Consider the following 19,388-nt stretch of genomic DNA (forward strand, 5'->3'; position numbering starts at 1 on the left):
ATGATTATTGCTCTACATTGCACGAAAAAGCAGTTTCAGGAGTTTGAAAAATGCTAAATTGTCGAACTTCCAGACTGGGGTCCGGACCACCCAGCCATCCTCACGTACTTTGTGCCCCTTCAGATTTATTGGGTGCATGATGCCCCTGATAACACATTAAGGGCTCTATTCAATCCATATGGAGGACATTCTGCGTTACAGAGTGATTGACATTTAAAAGCAATGTTCCCTCAGTGCATTCACGGTAAATGCTGCATATGTCGGCTCAATTGGAAATTACCTTTACATTCATATTGAGCAATCTGTAACACTTCAGCTATACAGATTGAATAGAGCCCTAAATTGTTGTATAAATACAAAATATCAGACATATTCCCATTTGAACTTTGTTGTGCTTTTAAATGGTTGAAAGCACAGTGATAACACATTTAGATGACAACTAAACCAAAAATCTGACATTGTTTTTCCATTGGAATGTGTTTGCGCTTTTAGATGGTTGAAAGCATAGTGATAAAACATTAGGAATTCAACAAACTTATGTCTGTCCTTTATGAGTGTAAAATAAAGGTTGAAATCACATTGATCAACATCTCAACCAAATATTACCCACATGTCCACGTTGAAATGACGTGGTGTGGCCAGTGGGATGTTCTGGTTTTGGCTGATCTATCAAGCCATACGACCTGGACACCATTCATCACTGGAGTTAGATCTTCGAGGAGGTTTTCAATGGAGTGACGCGTAATACGCGCAGCCCAATCAGATACAAGAGGGGCGGATCTTTCGAACAGGACTGCTTTATGTTACGTTATCAGCGTGGGTTACCGTACCGTCCCCCTGACTAGATGTGGATGGAGAAAACTGTCGATGTGCAAACGTGTGTGCATCAGACAGCTCAGGTTAGGGCCATACTATCATAGACAAACGCCTAGTATGCTGAAATAGCAACGACTGAAAGTATTTAGACATGGCACCTAAATCTATGTCTGAAAAGTTTGCATACTTAGAGGAGAGTGACTTAAAAGAATCTACCTGCATTTGCAGGAAACATTGTAATAACTGTACAATCTTCCTGGGATTCTTCGTCTTATCCCTTTCATTGCATCTAGTAACGCTTTTCTGTTATTTGGACCTGAGATCCGAGGTGAAACGCGAGATTCTCCAGAAGAACAGAGAGAAGACAGTGTCATCGGCCGCAGACGATATGAGTGACCGATATTATCCAGTATTCCAGATGTTGGATATCAGCTACCCAACTGATCTACAGCCACAGGTAGGTTCATTATCGTCACTTTAATAGCGTAATAACACTAAACATATATTTACGTTTTGTTAAAAAATATTTTAAATACACATAAGAGGACCAAGGTGTCGCCTACACCAAATGATTTGAGAAATAATATTAATAACTTGTTATAATTAGAAATAACTGTATTTATAGGCCTAAGTTCAATATTGACATAACGTTTGGTCATTAAAAATCTTTCAAATCCTTGCATTTCTGTTTTTTTATTCTGTGTAACCTAATTGTGAATTGAACCTAAATGAACAGACCAGATGAAGAAATGGCCCACTGATGATACATTATATGATGTCTAGAACGTGGGGGAGCTCATGCAGAGATATTTTCCTACCAGGGTGTTTTGCATAAAGTGCCTGGAATGATCACATGGTTAACATATTTTTTAACTTGTGGGATGTTGAAACAACATGTGGCGATTTCTGTCAATTCCGATGAATGGATGTGTATGATGAATATTTACTGTCATCAGTTAGAACCTTTAATTTGTCCTTGATCAGATACAATAATACAGTATATTGGTCAGTGGTTCTCAGATAAGGACTACTTAGGCTTTGTTTTATTATGATACATTCTAGTTGCATGTTGGCAGTATAGCTATAGAGAGCATAGTGTCACAGTTGAGGTGCCCAATGGTTTATTGTTGCTTGAGATTGATAATGCTTAATAATGCTTTTGGTGAAAGTATTTTTTCGAAAGTGGTTTGGTGAGGATTTGAATAGTGAGTGTATGGTTTAAGTGACCTGATGGTGCATGTTGAGACGAGCAGACATCTACAATAGAGAATACTGCCTGCATGCCATCAGCATGTGGCACAGTAAGATTCCACCCATCCCCTCCAAGTATTAACAAGCCACTCTCACATTTTTATGCATTGGCATATTATAATGGCCTACGATTTCGTCATGAGTGCAGAAAAAACCTGGGGCCATTTGAGTTGTTACTGGAATCAAATCATAAAAGGCGCTAAAGTTATCTTGTCAGCTATTCTTTAAGCCTGTGGATTGACAGCATGGGAGAGAGAATGCCCCCACCTGTCTGTGAGGCTGGCGTGTAAGATGGCTCTGCCAAACGTGCTTGGTTTAGAAAATATCCTTTCACAGAATCATGGTCAGCCATGTTAAAAATACTACTGCACAGAAACATAATGGAAGTAAGATGAGACTAAGTGGATGCCTTTCAATTACACATAAATTACACAGAAACTTCTGCAATGTTAAGATCCATCTATGTTATAATCAGATAAAATGAGAAATCCAGAATCCACATTGTTGTCTTTGACTTTGCTACGAGCTGCAAAAGTACTACACAGCGCAACTGGTTGCTCATATCTAAAGATTACCATAGTACAAAAAAAAATCCTCAGCTTTTAAGTTCAGTCAATATGTTTTTTGTAGGCCTATGGGTGGTTTGTTCATAGAGGTTTATTTTGAGAAAAACACTTCAGAAAGCCCAAATGTGACTGTAAATTAACTAAAGCAGGTAAATGACCCCCCGCGTCGTCATTTCAACTTCCCCAGGCATTGTGGCTTGTCTCCAGAGCTCAGTGTGAAATATCTGACTAGCACAGTTAGCTCCACAAAAAGTTCCGGTGCCAACCCTCAACATCACTATTAAATCAGACTGTGTGCTCTGTTGGAGTATGAGATTTCTTACAGGATATCACCTTAATAGCAACATTGTGCATGCAAGTAATAACATCGACACAATTACTCAACTCCATTAAAACGTAGAATTGTGGGAGAATGTACACATGGCAGTAAATGTTAATTGATACAGGCAAATATTTGAAGTGAGAGACCTTTAGAGTTGATTTAGGCACCATATTTGGAAATATCTGTGAAAGATGTGATTATTGTTTCTGTTGTTTCTATCTGTCTGTAGTGTAAATTGCATTGGGTCCTTATTACCATAGATTCAAGCAAAGTCCCAACCTGAACCAAATAACCTTCCAGAGGGGATATGGTCAGGGTTCAATCTGAGGGCTGTAGTTATAGAGGTTAGGGTTAGGGACTGTCATTTTACATAATATTTTGTAATAACCATCATTCAAGCTCATAAAACATAAGTAAACATCCCTGATGATGAACTGTAGATGTGTGGTCAAGAACGATGTGCTTATTTTAGCTGTAGGTTTTAATAGATTTATTTGGAATGATTTCAAAGGAACAGTGGGCCTCGGGCCATATTTGTTACTGGGGACAGGTGTCAAGACTATTACAAGTTTTGTTCGGCATGCATTGTCGATGATGTTTGCCATGATATGCACCAGCTTCTATTTAGATTAACTTGAGGGTGTAGCTTGTGGTTACACAAATGTTCTCTTTTGTCTTATGGGAAGCAATCCATACAAACAAAACACTTTGTGTCTTTCGGTATGTTTAGAAAACAGAGGAGAGACTAAGAGTTACTGCTAACTAAATAAATAAGTCAAGAAAACCTAAAAAGTTTCCTGTTGAGGATAATTTTGAAGGTGAAAGCTTTTTATATCATAAAGGGATTTACCTCTTGCATGAGACTGGACACAATAACTAATGTTCATTGCTTCTCCCTCTTGGAGCTACTAATTAGTTAGACCAATCCGTTTCTAACCAGAGTCGTGACTCAAGACCATGTTAGCCCACAGAGCTAAAGTCTAGGCAATCGTATTAGCTTTGGGAACTAACACAAGTCTCCAGGTCTCAGGCAAGGTTACTCATCATATCAGGGTAATTCACAGAACCACCACTGCAACACTTCAACCCCATTCGATCTCCTTCTCCTCTCCACCAGCAGCTAATATACATCAACTGTGTGTTCCAAATCAGATGCAATTATTTTCGAAGGAGACAAATATTGAACAATCATATAGCAGTGAATGGATGGCTTTCTCATAGAATTCTATTCAACATTTTGGGACAATGTAGCCCCCCTATTTACACAAATGACAACACATGTCACTCAGTTCAGTACTTCCTAGTTCCATGTATCAAACAGTTATTTCAGTTATATTAAAACCAGAAAAATCTGGAGAGTCCCCTGCTAATTATAGACCCATAGGTTTAATAAATTGTGACAATAAAATAATAACAAAGCTTATAAGCAATAGAATGGCAAAAGTCTTACCAGATTTGATACATATCAATGAAACAGGGTTTATTAAAAATAGACACTTACAAACAAATACCAGAATATGTTTCAGTTTAATACAATACGCAAAAAAAAACAAGATATAGATTAATCAATAATGGCTGTTAATGCCGAAAAGGCTTTTGACCGTCATGAATGGCCTTTTCTATTCAAAACATTGGAAGCTTTCAACTTTTCAGCTGAAATAATAAATGTAATACAAATATTGTATGCAGTGCATTCGGAAAGTATTCAGACCCCTTGACATTTTCCACATTTTGTTATGTTACAGCCTTATTCTGAAATGGATTAAATAGTTTTTTTTCCTCTCATCAATCTACACACAATACTCCATAATGATAAAGCTAAAACAGGTTTTTCGAAATTTTTTGCAAATGTCTATTTAAAAAATACCCAGAAATATCACATTTCCATAACTATTCAGACCCTTTACTGACTGCTTTGTTGAAGCACCTTTGGCAACGATTACAGCCTCGAGTCTTCTTGGGTATGACGCTACAAGCCTGGCACACCTGTATTTGGGGAGTTTAACCCATTCTTCTCTGCAGATCCTCTCAAGCTCTATCAGGTTGGATGGGGAGTGTCGCTGCACAGCTATTTTCAGGTCTCTCCAGAGATGTTAGATCGGGTTCAAGTCCGGGCTCTGGCTGGGCCACTCAAGGACATTCAGAGACTTGTCCTGAAGCCACTTCTGCGTTGTCTTGGCTGTGTGCTTAGGGTCGTTGTCCTGTTGGAAGGTAAACCTTCGCCCCAGTCTGAGATCCTGAGCGCTCTGGAGCAGGTTTTCATCAAGGATCTCTCTTTGCTCCGTTCATCTTTCCCTCGATCCTGACTAGTCTCTCAGTCCCTGCAGCTGAAAAACATGCCCACAGCATGATGCTGCCACCACCATGCGTCACTATGGGGATGGTGACAGGTTTCCTCCAGACGTGACGCTTGGCATTCAGGCCAAAGAGTTCAATCTTGGTTTCATCAGACCAGAGAATCTTGTTTCTCATGGTCTGAGAGTCTATAGGTGTATTTTGGCAAACTCCAAGCTTTTACTGAGGAGTGGCTTCCGTCTGGCCACTCTACCATAAAGTCCTGATTGGTGGAGTGCTGCAGAGATGGTTGTCCTTCTGAAACATTCTCCGATCTCCACAGAGGAACTCTGGAGCTCTGTCAGAGTAACCATCGGGTTCTTGGTCACCTCCCTGACCAAGGCCCTTCTCCCCCGATTGCTCAGTTTGGCCGGGCGGCCAGCTCTAGGAAGAGTCTTGGTGGTTCCAAACTTCTTCCATTTAAGAATGATGCCACTGTGTTCTTGGGGACCTTCAATACTGCAGAAATGTTTTGGTACCCTTCCCCAGATCTGTGCCTCGACACAATCCTGTCTCTGAGCTCTACGGACAATTCCTTTGAGCTCATGCCTTGGTTTTTGCTCTGACATGCACTTTCAACTGATGGACCTTATATAGACAGGTGTGTGCCATTCCAAATCATGTCCAATTAATTGAATTTACCACAGGTGGACTCCAATCAAGTTGTAGAATCATCTCAAGGATGATCAATGGAAACAGGATGCACCTGAGCTCAATTTCGAGTCTCATAGTAAAGGGTCTGAATACTGAAAATAAGGTATTTCTGTTTTTTACTTTTAATACATTTGCGAACATTTCTAAAAACCTGTTTTTGCTTTGTCATTATGGGGTATTGTGTGTAGATTGATGAGGGAAACAAATAATTTAATAAATTTTAGAGTAAGGCTGTAACGTAACAAAATGTGGAAAAGGTCAAGGGGTCTGAATACTTTCTGAATGCACTGTAAATGTCCTAAAGCAAAAAATTTACATTATCTGATGAAATTGCTTTAGAGTACAAGACAGGGATGTCCCCTCTCCTGTTTGCACTGTCAGTTGAACCCAAACGTAACATTTTAGTCATTTAGCAGATGCTCTTATCCAGAGCGACTTACATGAGCAATTAGGGTTAAGTGCCTTGCTCAAGGGCACATCGACAGATTTTTCCCCTAGTCGGCTCGGGGATTAGAACCTGCGACCTTTCGGTTACTGGCACAACGCTCTTAACCACTAAGCTACCTGCCGCCCGTAACAGGTATCAGTATTGGTAAACATTAATATAAACTAAACTTATTTATAGATGCTCTCCTGATATACCTGGCCAATATTGAAAACTCAATGCCCCCTTTGCTAAAACTATTTTCATAAAAGTAAAACATCTCAAGATATAAAAAAAGGAAAAAAAGGAAATAATGGCAATAGGAAAAAGAAAGAGAATAACTCATGATCTTCAGCAATCCTTTAAGTGGACCACAAAAAAATATTAAATTTTACCCCACAGAAAACATTCTTTAAAAAAGTAAACTCAGTCATATCAGACTTTATATGGGCAAATAAAAAATAGAATAAAAAGGAAAGTTTTAACATCTTCTTAAGTCTGAGGGTGGGTTTAACCTTCCAGACATGGAATTGTATCAACTCGCTACCCAAGGCTTTTACTTACGACATGTAGTTAAATGCATTAAAGAGGAACAATGGGTGCGTATTGAAGATGCATATGCTTATCCCCAGAACCTTTTTAGGTGTCTATTTTCAAAGGATAAATCTAAGAACATTAACAATTTCATAGTTAAGAACACTATAACAATATGGAAGAAAATGAAACATATTCTACAATACCAATATCACTCCCTAAAAACACAACCTTATGGAACAATCCTTGGATAGCTTTTCAGAATTCACCGATAAATTGGCCCACATGGAAGACTAAAGGCATGGAAACCGTAAATGACTTGGTAACAGGAAATAAAGATATTTCCATGACAGAATAAAAAAGTAATTTTGTACTGACCAATGTAGATAGTTTCAAATACATGCAACTTAAGAGTTACATATCATGACATTTTGATTTTAAATCTTTTGGACATCAGAGCAACATTGAGGGAATCTTATTTGAGTCAGAAAAATATGTTTATATGATAGGTAAGATATACAAAACCTTGCAGAGAGCCTATCCAACAGACATACTCTTAGAAAAAAATATAAACTATTGGAACCAAGACTTAAAAAGAACTGATGTTGGCACAAGATGGAGGGAAAGTATAACTAACAAAATTACAGTTAACGAAAATATACACTTAATCCAGTATAAACTAATGTATAGAATGTATTATACAAGAGACAAAATTCACAAATTCTACAACACAATGGTAGATTATTGTCTAAAGTGTCAAACTAATAACGACTCAATAATCCATGCTTTCTGGGAATGCTATAAAGTCCGGAAGTTTTGGGCGGAGCTAGAAAGTTGGCTGTCAGAAGTATTAGAATGTAACCTTATTTTAATCCGTCTGTCTGCATATTTCAAGACATGGCATAAGGGGGTGTAGTGAGATACCCAATGGGCTGGACGATTCTCTTCTCATCACTCATCTTGAAAAAACTTATACTAAAAATGTGGAAATCAATCAATCCGCCATCATTAACACAATGGAAAAATCGGATGCTTTATTATTGAAATATTGAAATAGCATGGACGACCGAGAAAAACAAATTGATACAATTGAAGGACAAGTGGCAAACAATAATGCAGGCACTAGGGATGGAGGTGTGAGTATGTGGGCACTAGGGATGGAGGTGTGAGCATGCGGGCACTAGGGATGGAGGTGTGAGCATGCGGGCACTAGGGATGGAGGTGTGAGCATGCGGGCACTAGGGATGGAGGTGTGAGCATGTGGGCACTAGGGATGGAGGTGTGAGCATGCGGGCACTAGGGATGGAGGTGTGAGCATGTGGGCACTAGGGATGGAGGTGTGAGCATGCGGGCACTAGGGATGGAGGTGTGAGCATGTGGGCACTAGGGATGGAGGTGTGAGCATGTGGGCACTAGGGATGGAGGTGTGAGCCTGCGGGTTTGGGAAGATGAGATGTAGTCATTGTTTGTGTGTGTCTGTAAGTTGTTTTTCGTATAAATTTATATAAATATATAAAAATATTATTTTTAAAATATATAGCAGTGAATTAACAGTTTAACAATATCTACACTGAACAAAAAATATAAACGCAACATGCAACAATTTCAAAGGTTTTACTGAGCTACAGTTCATATAAGGAAATCAGTCAATTGAAATGAATTCATTAGACCCTAATCTATGGATTTCACATGAGTGGGAATACAGATATGCATCTATTGGTCACAGATACCTTTTTAAAAAATGGTAGGGGCGTGGATCAGAAAACCAGTCAGTATCTGATGTGACCGCCATTTGGCTCATGCAACACGACACATCTCCTTCGCATAGAGTTGATCAGGCTGTTGATTGTGGCCTGTGGAATGTTGTCCCACTCCTCTTCAATGACTGTGCGAAGTTGCTGGATATTGGCGGGAACTAGAACATGCAGTGGTACACGTCGATCCAGAGCATCCAAAACATAGTCATTGGGTGACATGTCTGGTGAGTATGCAGGCCATGGAAGAACTGAGACATTTTCAGCTTCCAGGAATTGTGTATTATGCTGAAACATGAGGTGATGGCGGCGGATGAATGGCACGACAATGGGCCTCATGATCTCATGACGGTATCTCTGTGCATTCAAATGCCATCGATAAAATGCATTTGTGTTAGTTGTCCGTAGCTTATGCCTGTCCATACCATAACCCCACCGCCCCCATGGGGCACTCTGTTCACAATGTTGACATCAGCAAACTGCTCGCCCACACAACGCTATACACGCTGTCTGCTATCTGCCCGGTACAGTTGAAACCGGGATTTAGCCGTGAAGAGCACACTTCTCCAGCATGCCAGTGGTCATCGAAGGTGAGCATTTGCCCACTGAAGTTGGTTACGACGCCAAACTGCAGTCAGGTCAAGACCCTGGTGAGGACGACGAGCGCGCAGATGAGACGGTTTCTGACAGTTTGTGTAGAAATTATTCGGTTGTGCAAACCCACAGTTTCATCAGCTGCCCAGGTGGCTGGTCTCAGATGATCCCGCAGGTGAAGAAGCTGGACGTGGGAGTCCTGGGCTGGCGTGGTTACACGTAGTCTGTGGTTGTGAGGCCGGTTGGACGTACTGCCAAATTCTCTAAAACGACGTTGGAGGCAGCTTATGGTAGAGAAATGAACATTCAATTATTTGGCAACAGCTCTGAAGGACATTCCTGCAGTCAGCATGCCAATTGCATGCTCCCTCAAAAACGGAGGCATCTGTGGCATTGTGTTGTGTGACAAAACGGCACATTTTAGAGTGGCCTTTAATTGTCCCCAGCACAAGGTGCACCTGTGTAATGATCATGCTATTTAATCAGGTTCTTGATATACCACACCTGTCAGGGGGATGGATTATCTTGGCAAAGGAGAAATGCTCACTAACAGGGATGTAAACTAATTTGTGCACAGAATTTGAGAGAAATAAGATTTTTGTGCATATGGAACATTTCTGGGATCTTTCATTCAGCTCATGAAACATGGGACCAACACTTTACATGTTGCGTTTATATTTCTGTTCAGTGTATTTACTTATGTACCAGAATTAATGTATTGTCTTGACCACTACTCTGTAAGGTAAACCACTACCCTGAAGTGACCTTGACACACACTGTATGTCCATATGATATTACCTATTATATAGTCTTTAGTCAGCTTTTGCAGAAATATGGTGCTCAGTTGTGGAGCCAAAGTACTTTGGAGTGGTTTATTTCAAAGAAAAATCTGAGAGATCAGTAATCACACAACTGTTCAACCCCTTCACTATGAAACCCAAGACAGCATTGGTTTGAGGTTCACAAAAAGATGTGTCTTCAAAGTAGCCTCAATTCCCAGTTATATTATCTGTGACTCTACAAGTTTGTCGTTTAAACTTAGAGAGGTATGTTAACTTGAGTACTATATTGAACATAGGCCTATTGCGCCATATTGTAGGTTATCAAAGAGGGCTGCATGCGCCAGTGACCTTTTCACTCATCCAGTCGTTACATAAGATCAGGCTTCATAATGATAGTGATAGTAGCTCAGTTAGTATTAGATAGTTAGAACATTTGACCTTCATTTCCTAGTAGTCCTGGAGGGCTATGAACCTCCATTACATAGAACAGTTAGAGACCAAGGTGCAGCAGCTTTCTACATGAATTGTGGCGCCTGCAGATAGACCAGCCAAGAGGGAGTTACAGTTCAGTTTAGGAAGTACTAAGCTTTGACACAAACTCGTTCAACTAAAAATAATTCATTGTCAATTTGTCATATTATCAACAGGCAAACAGTAGAACAGTATAGTAGTGTTTGTGGTTTATGGCTAGCCACAATTTGTCCTTTATTTTCACACTTGTATTTTCAGACCATGCATTAATGTTTTATTATTGCTCTTCTCTGTGAAGTTCCATTTGTGTGGGTAATCCCAGACATTTTTGGTGGAGCAGTTTGTGCAATTACTTGAGAGAGGAATTCTCGTAAAACTGTTGTCTCTTTGTCCTCTGAACGGAGACCACAGCCCCTTTATGACAGTGTTTGTACAAAAGGCAGGATTACATTTCTTTAAGTTTAGAAGAGCAATAGGATGGCATTCTGGATTTTGTCCTTTTGGTGGGTAAATCAATTTGTTGGCTAACTAGAACACATCCTTCAAAATAATCTCCTTAAGTATTATGGCAGGACTGTGCATTATAAACTAATACCACCTGAGAGATACAAATGTGAGCCTTATACTGACTTGAGGTCTGTGCATGTACACTCTTAGAAAAAAGGTTACGGTTAGGGTACAGTATTGTTCCCTGGGGTACAGAAATATCAAAATACACATACTGTAATGTACCTTCAGAGTTACACATACAGGATGATCTCACATGGTATTGTTCAGTACCTTTTAGGATACATGTGCGGATAATCTATATTTTAAACCAAAATGTTGAATATAAAGGTAAAATCATTGGAGGCGTGGCTTAGTGGCTTTCAGATAGTTATTTTTTGCTACCCGTGAGTGGAAGTGTTGTACCAGTTTAAGTGGTCTATGGTTATGTTAATTCAAGTTTGAGCATGTCCACTACCAGTTCTGAAGTCTTTATAAAGGCTTACATAAGAGCATGTGCCAATTAAGAGCTGTAATTAATATTGTAGCAACCTTAACCCAACCCTACATGTGAGGGACATGGTATAGAGAAGTGGTACATTTTGGCCACTTAAAAGAAAAATGTCTGTCACTGGTGGTACCCTAAAAAGGCACAGTTGTACATTTTGGCTATTTTAAGGTACAAACTGCAAGGGTACAATCAACGTACCTTACAGGGTACGACTGGTCAATCTCCAAGGCAATCCTAGTTGATCACCAAACATTTCTGTAAAAAAACACAATGATAAAGCCTTGCGTTCCTATTTCTATTTATTCATCTCATACTGTTGGTGGTAGGTGCACCCAATTCAGCTGCCCTGCGTGCCGGGTAGGCAAAGTTTTCCCATTTTGAACCATTTCATATGTCTGAAGGTACAAACTCTGCCTTCCCGGCAGGTCCGTAGAGCAAATCAAGTGCATTATAGGCCTACCGCTGGCCAATCGAATGGCTCAGATTACCATGTCTGCAGTTACGTAGCAGGCATAAAAGAAAGCTAAAGCAAAGTTGATACTGTGAGATTTCTAAACTTTTAAAACCATGACTAGCGAGACTGTCAACGAATACAGCAAAGAGCTGCTGTTTTTATGAGTGAGTTCATGTTTAAGTTTTTACTCAGCACTGTCAAAACTTTTTATTAAACACTTTTATAAGCCATAAAATGCGCGTTCTTACTTCCACTCGCACTACAACCAGCACTGCAGCTGTAATGAATGAGTAGGAAAGTGTATCGATAGGCTTGTGTTGTTATTATTAGCGGCTTGGGTCTTTTTTAATATCAAAGAATATTTCACTTTCTCTGTTCATAGGAGTACGAAAATGAATTTGTGCATGAGGCAGAAATAATGTGGTGCGACTCGAGTTTTGCTGTCAGCTGTCGCTTTTTGGTCAGTGTCAGTGGAGGAAAGGGAGAGCGGAGGGATGTTGAGAGGTGGACCCTCAGTCTGCTGCTCTCTCCCGCAGCTGAGACTGACCATCAGATGCAGGCTCCAGCAGCCCAGTAAAATAAAATAAAAAGCTAATTATTTAAATGTATGCTTACTCAGCTGTGCCTCCCAAGTAATACAACAACTCATCTATTACCGGTGTGATCATATGGCCTACCTCAAATACTGAAATATATTTTTTTTAAATGGGCTGAACAACAATGCATTGGAAGGGCAATTTAAGTAAAGCCAACATGCGGTGATAATGTATTGGGCCTATAGCCTACTGCACAAACCTTATTGCTACACTACTGTCTTTTATAGGCTCATGTTGCTTAAGGTTTTTAAGTAATGTTCCAAAATATGAATCTGAGCGATAGATCTCGGCTTGCATTTTGATTCAGAAAGTGATCTTGACTCAGAAAAGGTTGGTGACCACTGCACTACAGTGACAAGCATTTGCACCGCTTTAAGTACAATTCGGTACCTATTTTTCTGAGACTGTTGCCTAGTCTGAGACTGTTGCCTAGTCTGAGCCGAAGGAAATTAGAAAGTGATTATACAGTATTTTCTCTGAAAGGCCTTATTTTTCTGGACGTTCACGTGTATGAGCCTCCCAAATTCTTAACAATATTATGGAGGTGATTGTTCAAAACAAAATGTATCTCATTCTCACAAGACCATCACGAATATGTAATACATGAATTATTTGTAATTAGTTAAAACATTTCCTCAATTTCTCCCCTTCTACCCTCCCTCCACATCCCTCTCAGATAGTGATCATAGCTGGACCTACATCCAACCTACGGCACTGTATAGCATGTATTATAAACCTTAACTGCACTTTAATGTCTATTAGCGTATTAATTGCATTACCCATTGATGCTCATGTAATGGAAAACATTGAATGGCCCCAACACTTATTACAAACGCTAAAGTTTATCTTTGATTAATATATATTTGCATACATTAAATAACAATGTACTAAAGCCTAAATTTAAATTATGAACACTGATATTAGATCAATCAAATAAATAATATACATATTGTCTACTATTTCTCAGCATAGATCATTGTGGTGGTTTGAGTTTGGAAAGAGACTACAGATGTAGGATCTTAATTTGCTACAGCTGGAACATAATCCTATAGCAACAGGAAATGTGAATTATTATGTGGATTATAATTAATGGACATTTTTGTAGGGGTTAATAAATTTTTCTGAAAATCAAGTCTGACATTTCTAAGTGGAACTTACAAACTTCAGAAGCCTTTTTAAACCTCAAATTCAGTCCTGCATTGCAGGAAGGTTCTCTGTCACGACTTCGGCCGAGGCTGCCTCCCCTCCTTGTTCAGGCAGGCTTCCGCGTTCGTCATCACCGGAGTACTAACCACTGCCGCCCCAATCATCATCACAATTGTCTTGTCTCGTTATCACACACACCTGGTTCTAATCCCCTAATTAGTCTGTGTATACGTGTTCCCTCTGCCCCCTTGTCCTTGTGGGTGATTGTTTATTGTGAAGATTAGTGAAGCTCGGTGGAGCTCGTGTATTTTGTTCGACGGGAGTATTTTCCTGTGTGCCTTGTATTTTCCAGTGCACCTGTTTTGTGCCCTGGAGTGTGTTTGACGCAGTTCTGCGTAAACCTGTATTTTGCGGTTTAAGCCTGTTTTTCTGTGATTTACCCTCCTGCGCCTGACTCCTTCAACACCACCACATCACAGAATCACCCACCCGAAATATGGAGTCAGAGGGAGAAGAGCGCATGCCTGGAGTCATGGCACGGGTCCAGGAGCATTCCACGATCCTGGCCAGCTTGTCGAGACCAGCTGGCCAACCGGATCCAGCCACCTACACCCCAGCACCCGGAGGGATCAAGATATCCCAACCACGGGGCGTTTGATGGGACAACGGCGCTGTGCCAGGGATTCCTCCTCCAATTGGAGCTTTACTTTGCCAGCATCAGGCCGGAACCATCGGAGCGGGAGAAGTGTCCGTCCTCGTTTCCTGCCTCTGTAGGAAAGCCCTGGAGTGGGCCAACGCGGTGTGGAACGAGGGAGGAGCCGCGTTGGAGGACTACAGGGAGTTCGCTCGCCTCTTTCGGTCTCTCTTCCGAGGGTAGAGAGGCGGATGAGCGACTGGTCCATCTGAGGTAGGGGACGAGGACCGCACAGGACTTCGCGTTGGAGATTCGGACGCTGGCAGCGGGGTCCGGGTGGAATGAGCGGGCCCTGATCGACCATTTCTGGTGCCATCTGCGGGAGGATGTCCGATGGGAGCTAGCCTTTCGAGACACCATGTTGTCCTTCAACAAACTGGTGGACATGGCCATTCGTTTGGACAACCTGCTGGCAGCCAGAGGACGTCCTGGTAGGGGTCTGCCCGTTTCCACCCTGGACGACTCAGATCCCGAGCCAATGGAGCTGGGTGGAGCCACCGGCCGAGAGAGCGGAGGAGGACAGCGACAGTGCCATTCTGGTGACACGAAGGGACAATACACCACACGTCGTAGTCAACTTTATTTTGGGCCGGGAGGGGGCAGGCAGGGCACTCACGCATCACCCCAGGTATCGAACACCCACACTTGTTCAGAGCCCTCTGCTGCGCACTGTACCCTACCTATCCACTTTCCCGATCTCATGGTTGTTCCCCAGTGTAAGGCGCTAGTCGATTCAGGTGCAGCTGGGAACTTTATGGACAGGGCATTCGCACGCCGTCAAGGTATAACATTGGTTCCCCTATCCATTTCACTCCCCATCAGAGCACTCTATAGTCGACCAATGGGGTCCGGGTTTGTTACGGAAGTCACGATACCAGTCACCATGATCACCCAGGAAACTCATTTTGAGCAGGTTATTTTTTCGATTATTGAATCTCCTGCTTTCCCTGTGGTATTAGGTATCCCTTGGCTAGCACTCCACAACCCCACCTTCTCATGGCCGCAGAGGGCTCTCACGGGGTGGTCGAGAGAGTGTCAGGGTAGGTGTCTAGATGTTTCCGTTGGTGCAACCACGGTGGAAAGACCAGACAGTACCCTCCACCGTGCACATTCCCCCTGAATACCTCGATCTGGCGCAAGCGTTCTATAAAACGCAGGCGACTAAATTACCACTTCATCGGGCGGGGGATTGCGCGATAAACCTCTGGGTAGACGCTGTACCTCCCAGGAGTCATATATACCCCCTGTCACAGGCTGAAATGGTGGCTATGGAAACCTATGTCACAGAGTCCCTGCACTTCACCCGCCTCCTCGAGTTTAATCTTTGTGAAGAAGAAGGACGGAGGTCTGCGCCCGTGCATTGATTATCGACCACTGAACAGGGAGACGATAAGATTTACAGTGGGGAGAACAAGTATTTGATACACTGCCAATTTTGCAGGTTTTCCTACTTACAAAGCATGTAGAGGTCTGCAATTTTTTATCATAGGTACACTTCAACTGCGAGAGACAGAATCTAAAACAAAAATCCAGAAAATCACATTGCATGATTTTTAAGTAATTCATTTGCATTTTATTGCATGACATAAGTATTTGATACATCAGAAAAGCAGAACTTAATATTTGGTACAGAAACCTTTGTTTGCAATTGCAGAGATCATACTTTTCCTGTAGGTCTTGACCAGGTTTGCACACACCGCAGCAGGGATTTTGGCCCACTCCTCCATACAGACCTTCACCAGATCCTTCAGGTTTCGGGGCTGTCTCTGGGCAATATGGAGTTTCAGCTCCCTCCAAAGATTTTCTATTGGGTTCAGGTCTGGAGAATGGCTAGGCCACTTCAGGACCTTGAGATGCTTCTTGCGGAGCCAGTCCTTAGTTGCCCTGGCTGTGTGTTTTCGGGTCGTTGTCATGCTGGAAGACCCAGCCACGACCCATCTTCAATGCTCTTACTGAGGGAAGAAGGTTGTTGGCCAAGATCTCGCGATACATGGCCCCATCCATCCTACCCTCAATACGGTGCAGTCGTCCTGTCCCCTTTGCAGAAAAGCATCCCCAAAGAATGATGTTTCCACCTCCATGCTTCACGGTTGGGATGGTGTTCTTGGGGTTGTTCTCATCCTTCTTCTTCCTCCAAACACGGCGAGTGGAGTTTAGACCAAAAAGCTCTATTTTTGTCTCATCAGACCACATGACCTTCTCCCATTCCTCCTCTGGATCATCCAGATGGTCATTGGCAAACTTCAGACGGGCCTGGACATGCGCTGGCTTGAGCAGGGGGACCTTGCGTGCGCTGCAGGATTTTAATCCATGACGGCGTAGTGTGTTACTAATGGTTTTCTTTGAGACTGTGGTCCCAGCTCTCTTCAGGTCATTGACCAGGTCCTGCCGTGTAGTTCTGGGCTGATCCCTCACCTTCCTCTTGTTCATTGATGCCCCACGAGGTGAGATCTTGCATGGAGCCCCAGACCGAGGGTGATTGACCGTCATCTTGAACTTCTTCCATTTTCTAATAATTGCGCCAACAGTTGTTGCCTTCTCTCCAAGCTGCTTGCCTATCGTCCTGTAGCCCATCCCAGCCTTGTGCAGGTCTACAATTTTATCCCTGATGTCCTTACACAGCTCTCTGGTCTTGGCCATTGTGGAGAGGTTGGAGTCTGTTTGATTCAGTGTGTGGACAGGTGTCTTTTATACAGGTAACGAGTTCAAACAGGTGCAGTTAATACAGGTAATGAGTGGAGAACAGGAGGGCTTCTTAAAGAAAAACTAACAAGTCTGTGACAGCCGGAATTCTTACTGGTTGGTAGGTGATCAAATACTTATGTCATGCAATAAAATGCAAATTAATTACTTAAAAATCATACAATGTGAGATTCCGTCTCTCACAGTTGAAGTGTACCTATGATAAAAATTACAGACCTCTACATGCTTTGTAAAGTAGGAAAACCTGCAAAATCGGCAGTGTATCAAATACTTGTTCTCCCCACTGTAGTTATCCTCTCCCCCTCATTCCTTTGGTGATTGAATCAATGCATGGGGTGCGCTTCTTCACCAAATTAGATCTCAGGAGTGCGTACAACCTGGTGCGTATCCGAGAGGGAGATGAGTGGAAGACAGCATTCAGCACAACCACGGGGCATTATGAATACCTGGTGATGCCCTATGGTTTGATGAATGCTCCCTAAGTTTTCCAGTCCTTTGTGAACGAGGTGTTTCGGGACATGCTTGGTCGCGTGTAGTGGTCTACATCGATGACATCCTGGTGTATTCCGCTACGCGCGCCGAGCATGTGTCCCTGGTTCGCAAGGTGCTGGCCCGACTGTTGGAAAATGACCTTTATGCTAAGGCAGAGAAGTGTATGTTTTTCCAGCAGTCCGTCTCCTTCCTTGGATACCGCATTTCCACCTCAGGTGTGGAGATGGAGGGAGATCGCATTTCAGCCATTCGTAATTGGCCGACTCCAACCACGGTTAAGGAGGTGCAGTCCTTCCTTGGCTTTGCCAACTACTATCTGAGGTTTATCCGGGGCTTTGGCAAGGTCGCAGCTCCCATTACCTCCCTGTTGAAGGGTGGGCCGTCCTGGCTCCGCTGGTCTGCTGAGGCTGACCTGGCCTTCAGCAAACTGCGGGGTCTGTTCACCTCAGCCCCAGTACTGGCCCACCCCGATTCATCACTACCGTTCATAGTGGAGGTGGATGCGTCCGAGGTTGGGATAGGAGCTGTCCTGTCTCAACGCTCGGGTACACCACCCAAGCTCCGCCCCTGTGCCTTCTTCTCTAAGAAGCTCAGGAGCTCGGGAGCTGTTGGCTGTTGTCCGAGCCTTGACCGTGTGGAGGCATTGGCTCGAAGGGGCGAAACACCCTTTCCTCGTCTGGACGGACCATCGTAACCTGGAGTACATCCGGGCAACGAGGAGGCTGAATCCTCGCCAGGTCAGGTGGGCCCTATTCTTCACCCGGTTTGATTTTACACTATCATACATTCCGGGTACGAAGAACATGAAGGCAGACGCACTGTCCCGGCTGTATGACACAGAGGAGAGGCCCAGAGACAACACCCTCATACTCCCGGCCTCCAGCATTGTGGCGCCGGTAGTATGGGCGATGGATGCGGATATAGAGCAGGCATTACGCACAGATCCATCTCCGCCGCAGTGTCCAGCTGGGCTACGGTACGTGCCTGCTCTTATCCGTGATCGTCTGATCTTCTGGGCACACACGTCACCTTCCTCTGGTCACCCAGGTATCGGCCGTACAGTGCGCTGCTTGAGCAGAAAGTACTGGTGGCCTACCTTGGCTAAGGATGTGAGGGTGTACGTCTCCTCCTGCTCGGTGTGCGTCCAGAGTAAGGCACCTAGGCATCTCCCAACGGGTAAGCTATAACCATTACCAGTTCCACAACGATCATGGTCTCATCTTAGTATTGATTTTCTGACTGATCTTCCCCTCTCCCATGGTAACACCACCATCCTGGTCGTTGTGGACTGCTTCTCCAAGTCCTGCCGCCTCCTTCCTCTGCCCGGTCTCCCCACGGCCCTGCAGACTGCGGAGGCCCTGTTTACTCACGTCTTCCGGCACTACGGGGTGTCAGAGGATATCGTGTCCGACCGAGGTCCCCAGTTCACGTCCAAGGTTTGGAGGGCATTCATGGAACGTCTGGGGGTCTCGGTCAGCCTGACCTCTGGGTTCCACCCCGAGTCAAATGGGCAGGTGGAACGAGTAAATCAGGATGTGGGTAGGTTCCTGCGGTCCTACTGCCAGGACTGGCCGGGGGAGTGGTCGGTGTTCTTGCCATGGGCAGAATATGCCCAGAACTCTCTCCGCCACTGCTCTACTAACCTAACACCATTCCAATGTGTTTTGGGTTACCAACCGGTTCTGGCACCGTGGCACCAGAGCCAGAACGAGGCGCCTGCGGTGGATGACTGGTTTCGGCACGCGGAGGAGACGTGGGACGCTGCCCACATTCACCTCCAGTGCGTCGTCAGAAGGCCAACGCT

At 43.3% G+C, this 19,388-nt stretch overlaps 1 protein-coding gene across 1 annotated transcript in view; it reads left to right on the forward strand.

The window, feature by feature from the left end:
* Positions 1-962: 962 nt before the first annotated feature.
* Positions 963-19,388, forward strand: part of LOC311142565 (uncharacterized protein) — a gene marked incomplete at its 3' end in the record, with an annotated part of 63,019 nt that continues 44,593 nt past the window's right edge. The window contains exon 1 of the mRNA XM_084178241.1: positions 963-1,273. Within this exon, the coding sequence (XP_084034367.1) occupies positions 968-1,273 (306 nt within the window). The 5' untranslated portion in view covers positions 963-967. The remainder of the gene's footprint in view (positions 1,274-19,388) is intronic.

This window comes from Coregonus lavaretus, assembly GCF_964263955.1.
Source record: "Coregonus lavaretus genome assembly, chromosome: 15".
Lineage (NCBI taxonomy): Eukaryota > Metazoa > Chordata > Actinopteri > Salmoniformes > Salmonidae > Coregonus > Coregonus lavaretus.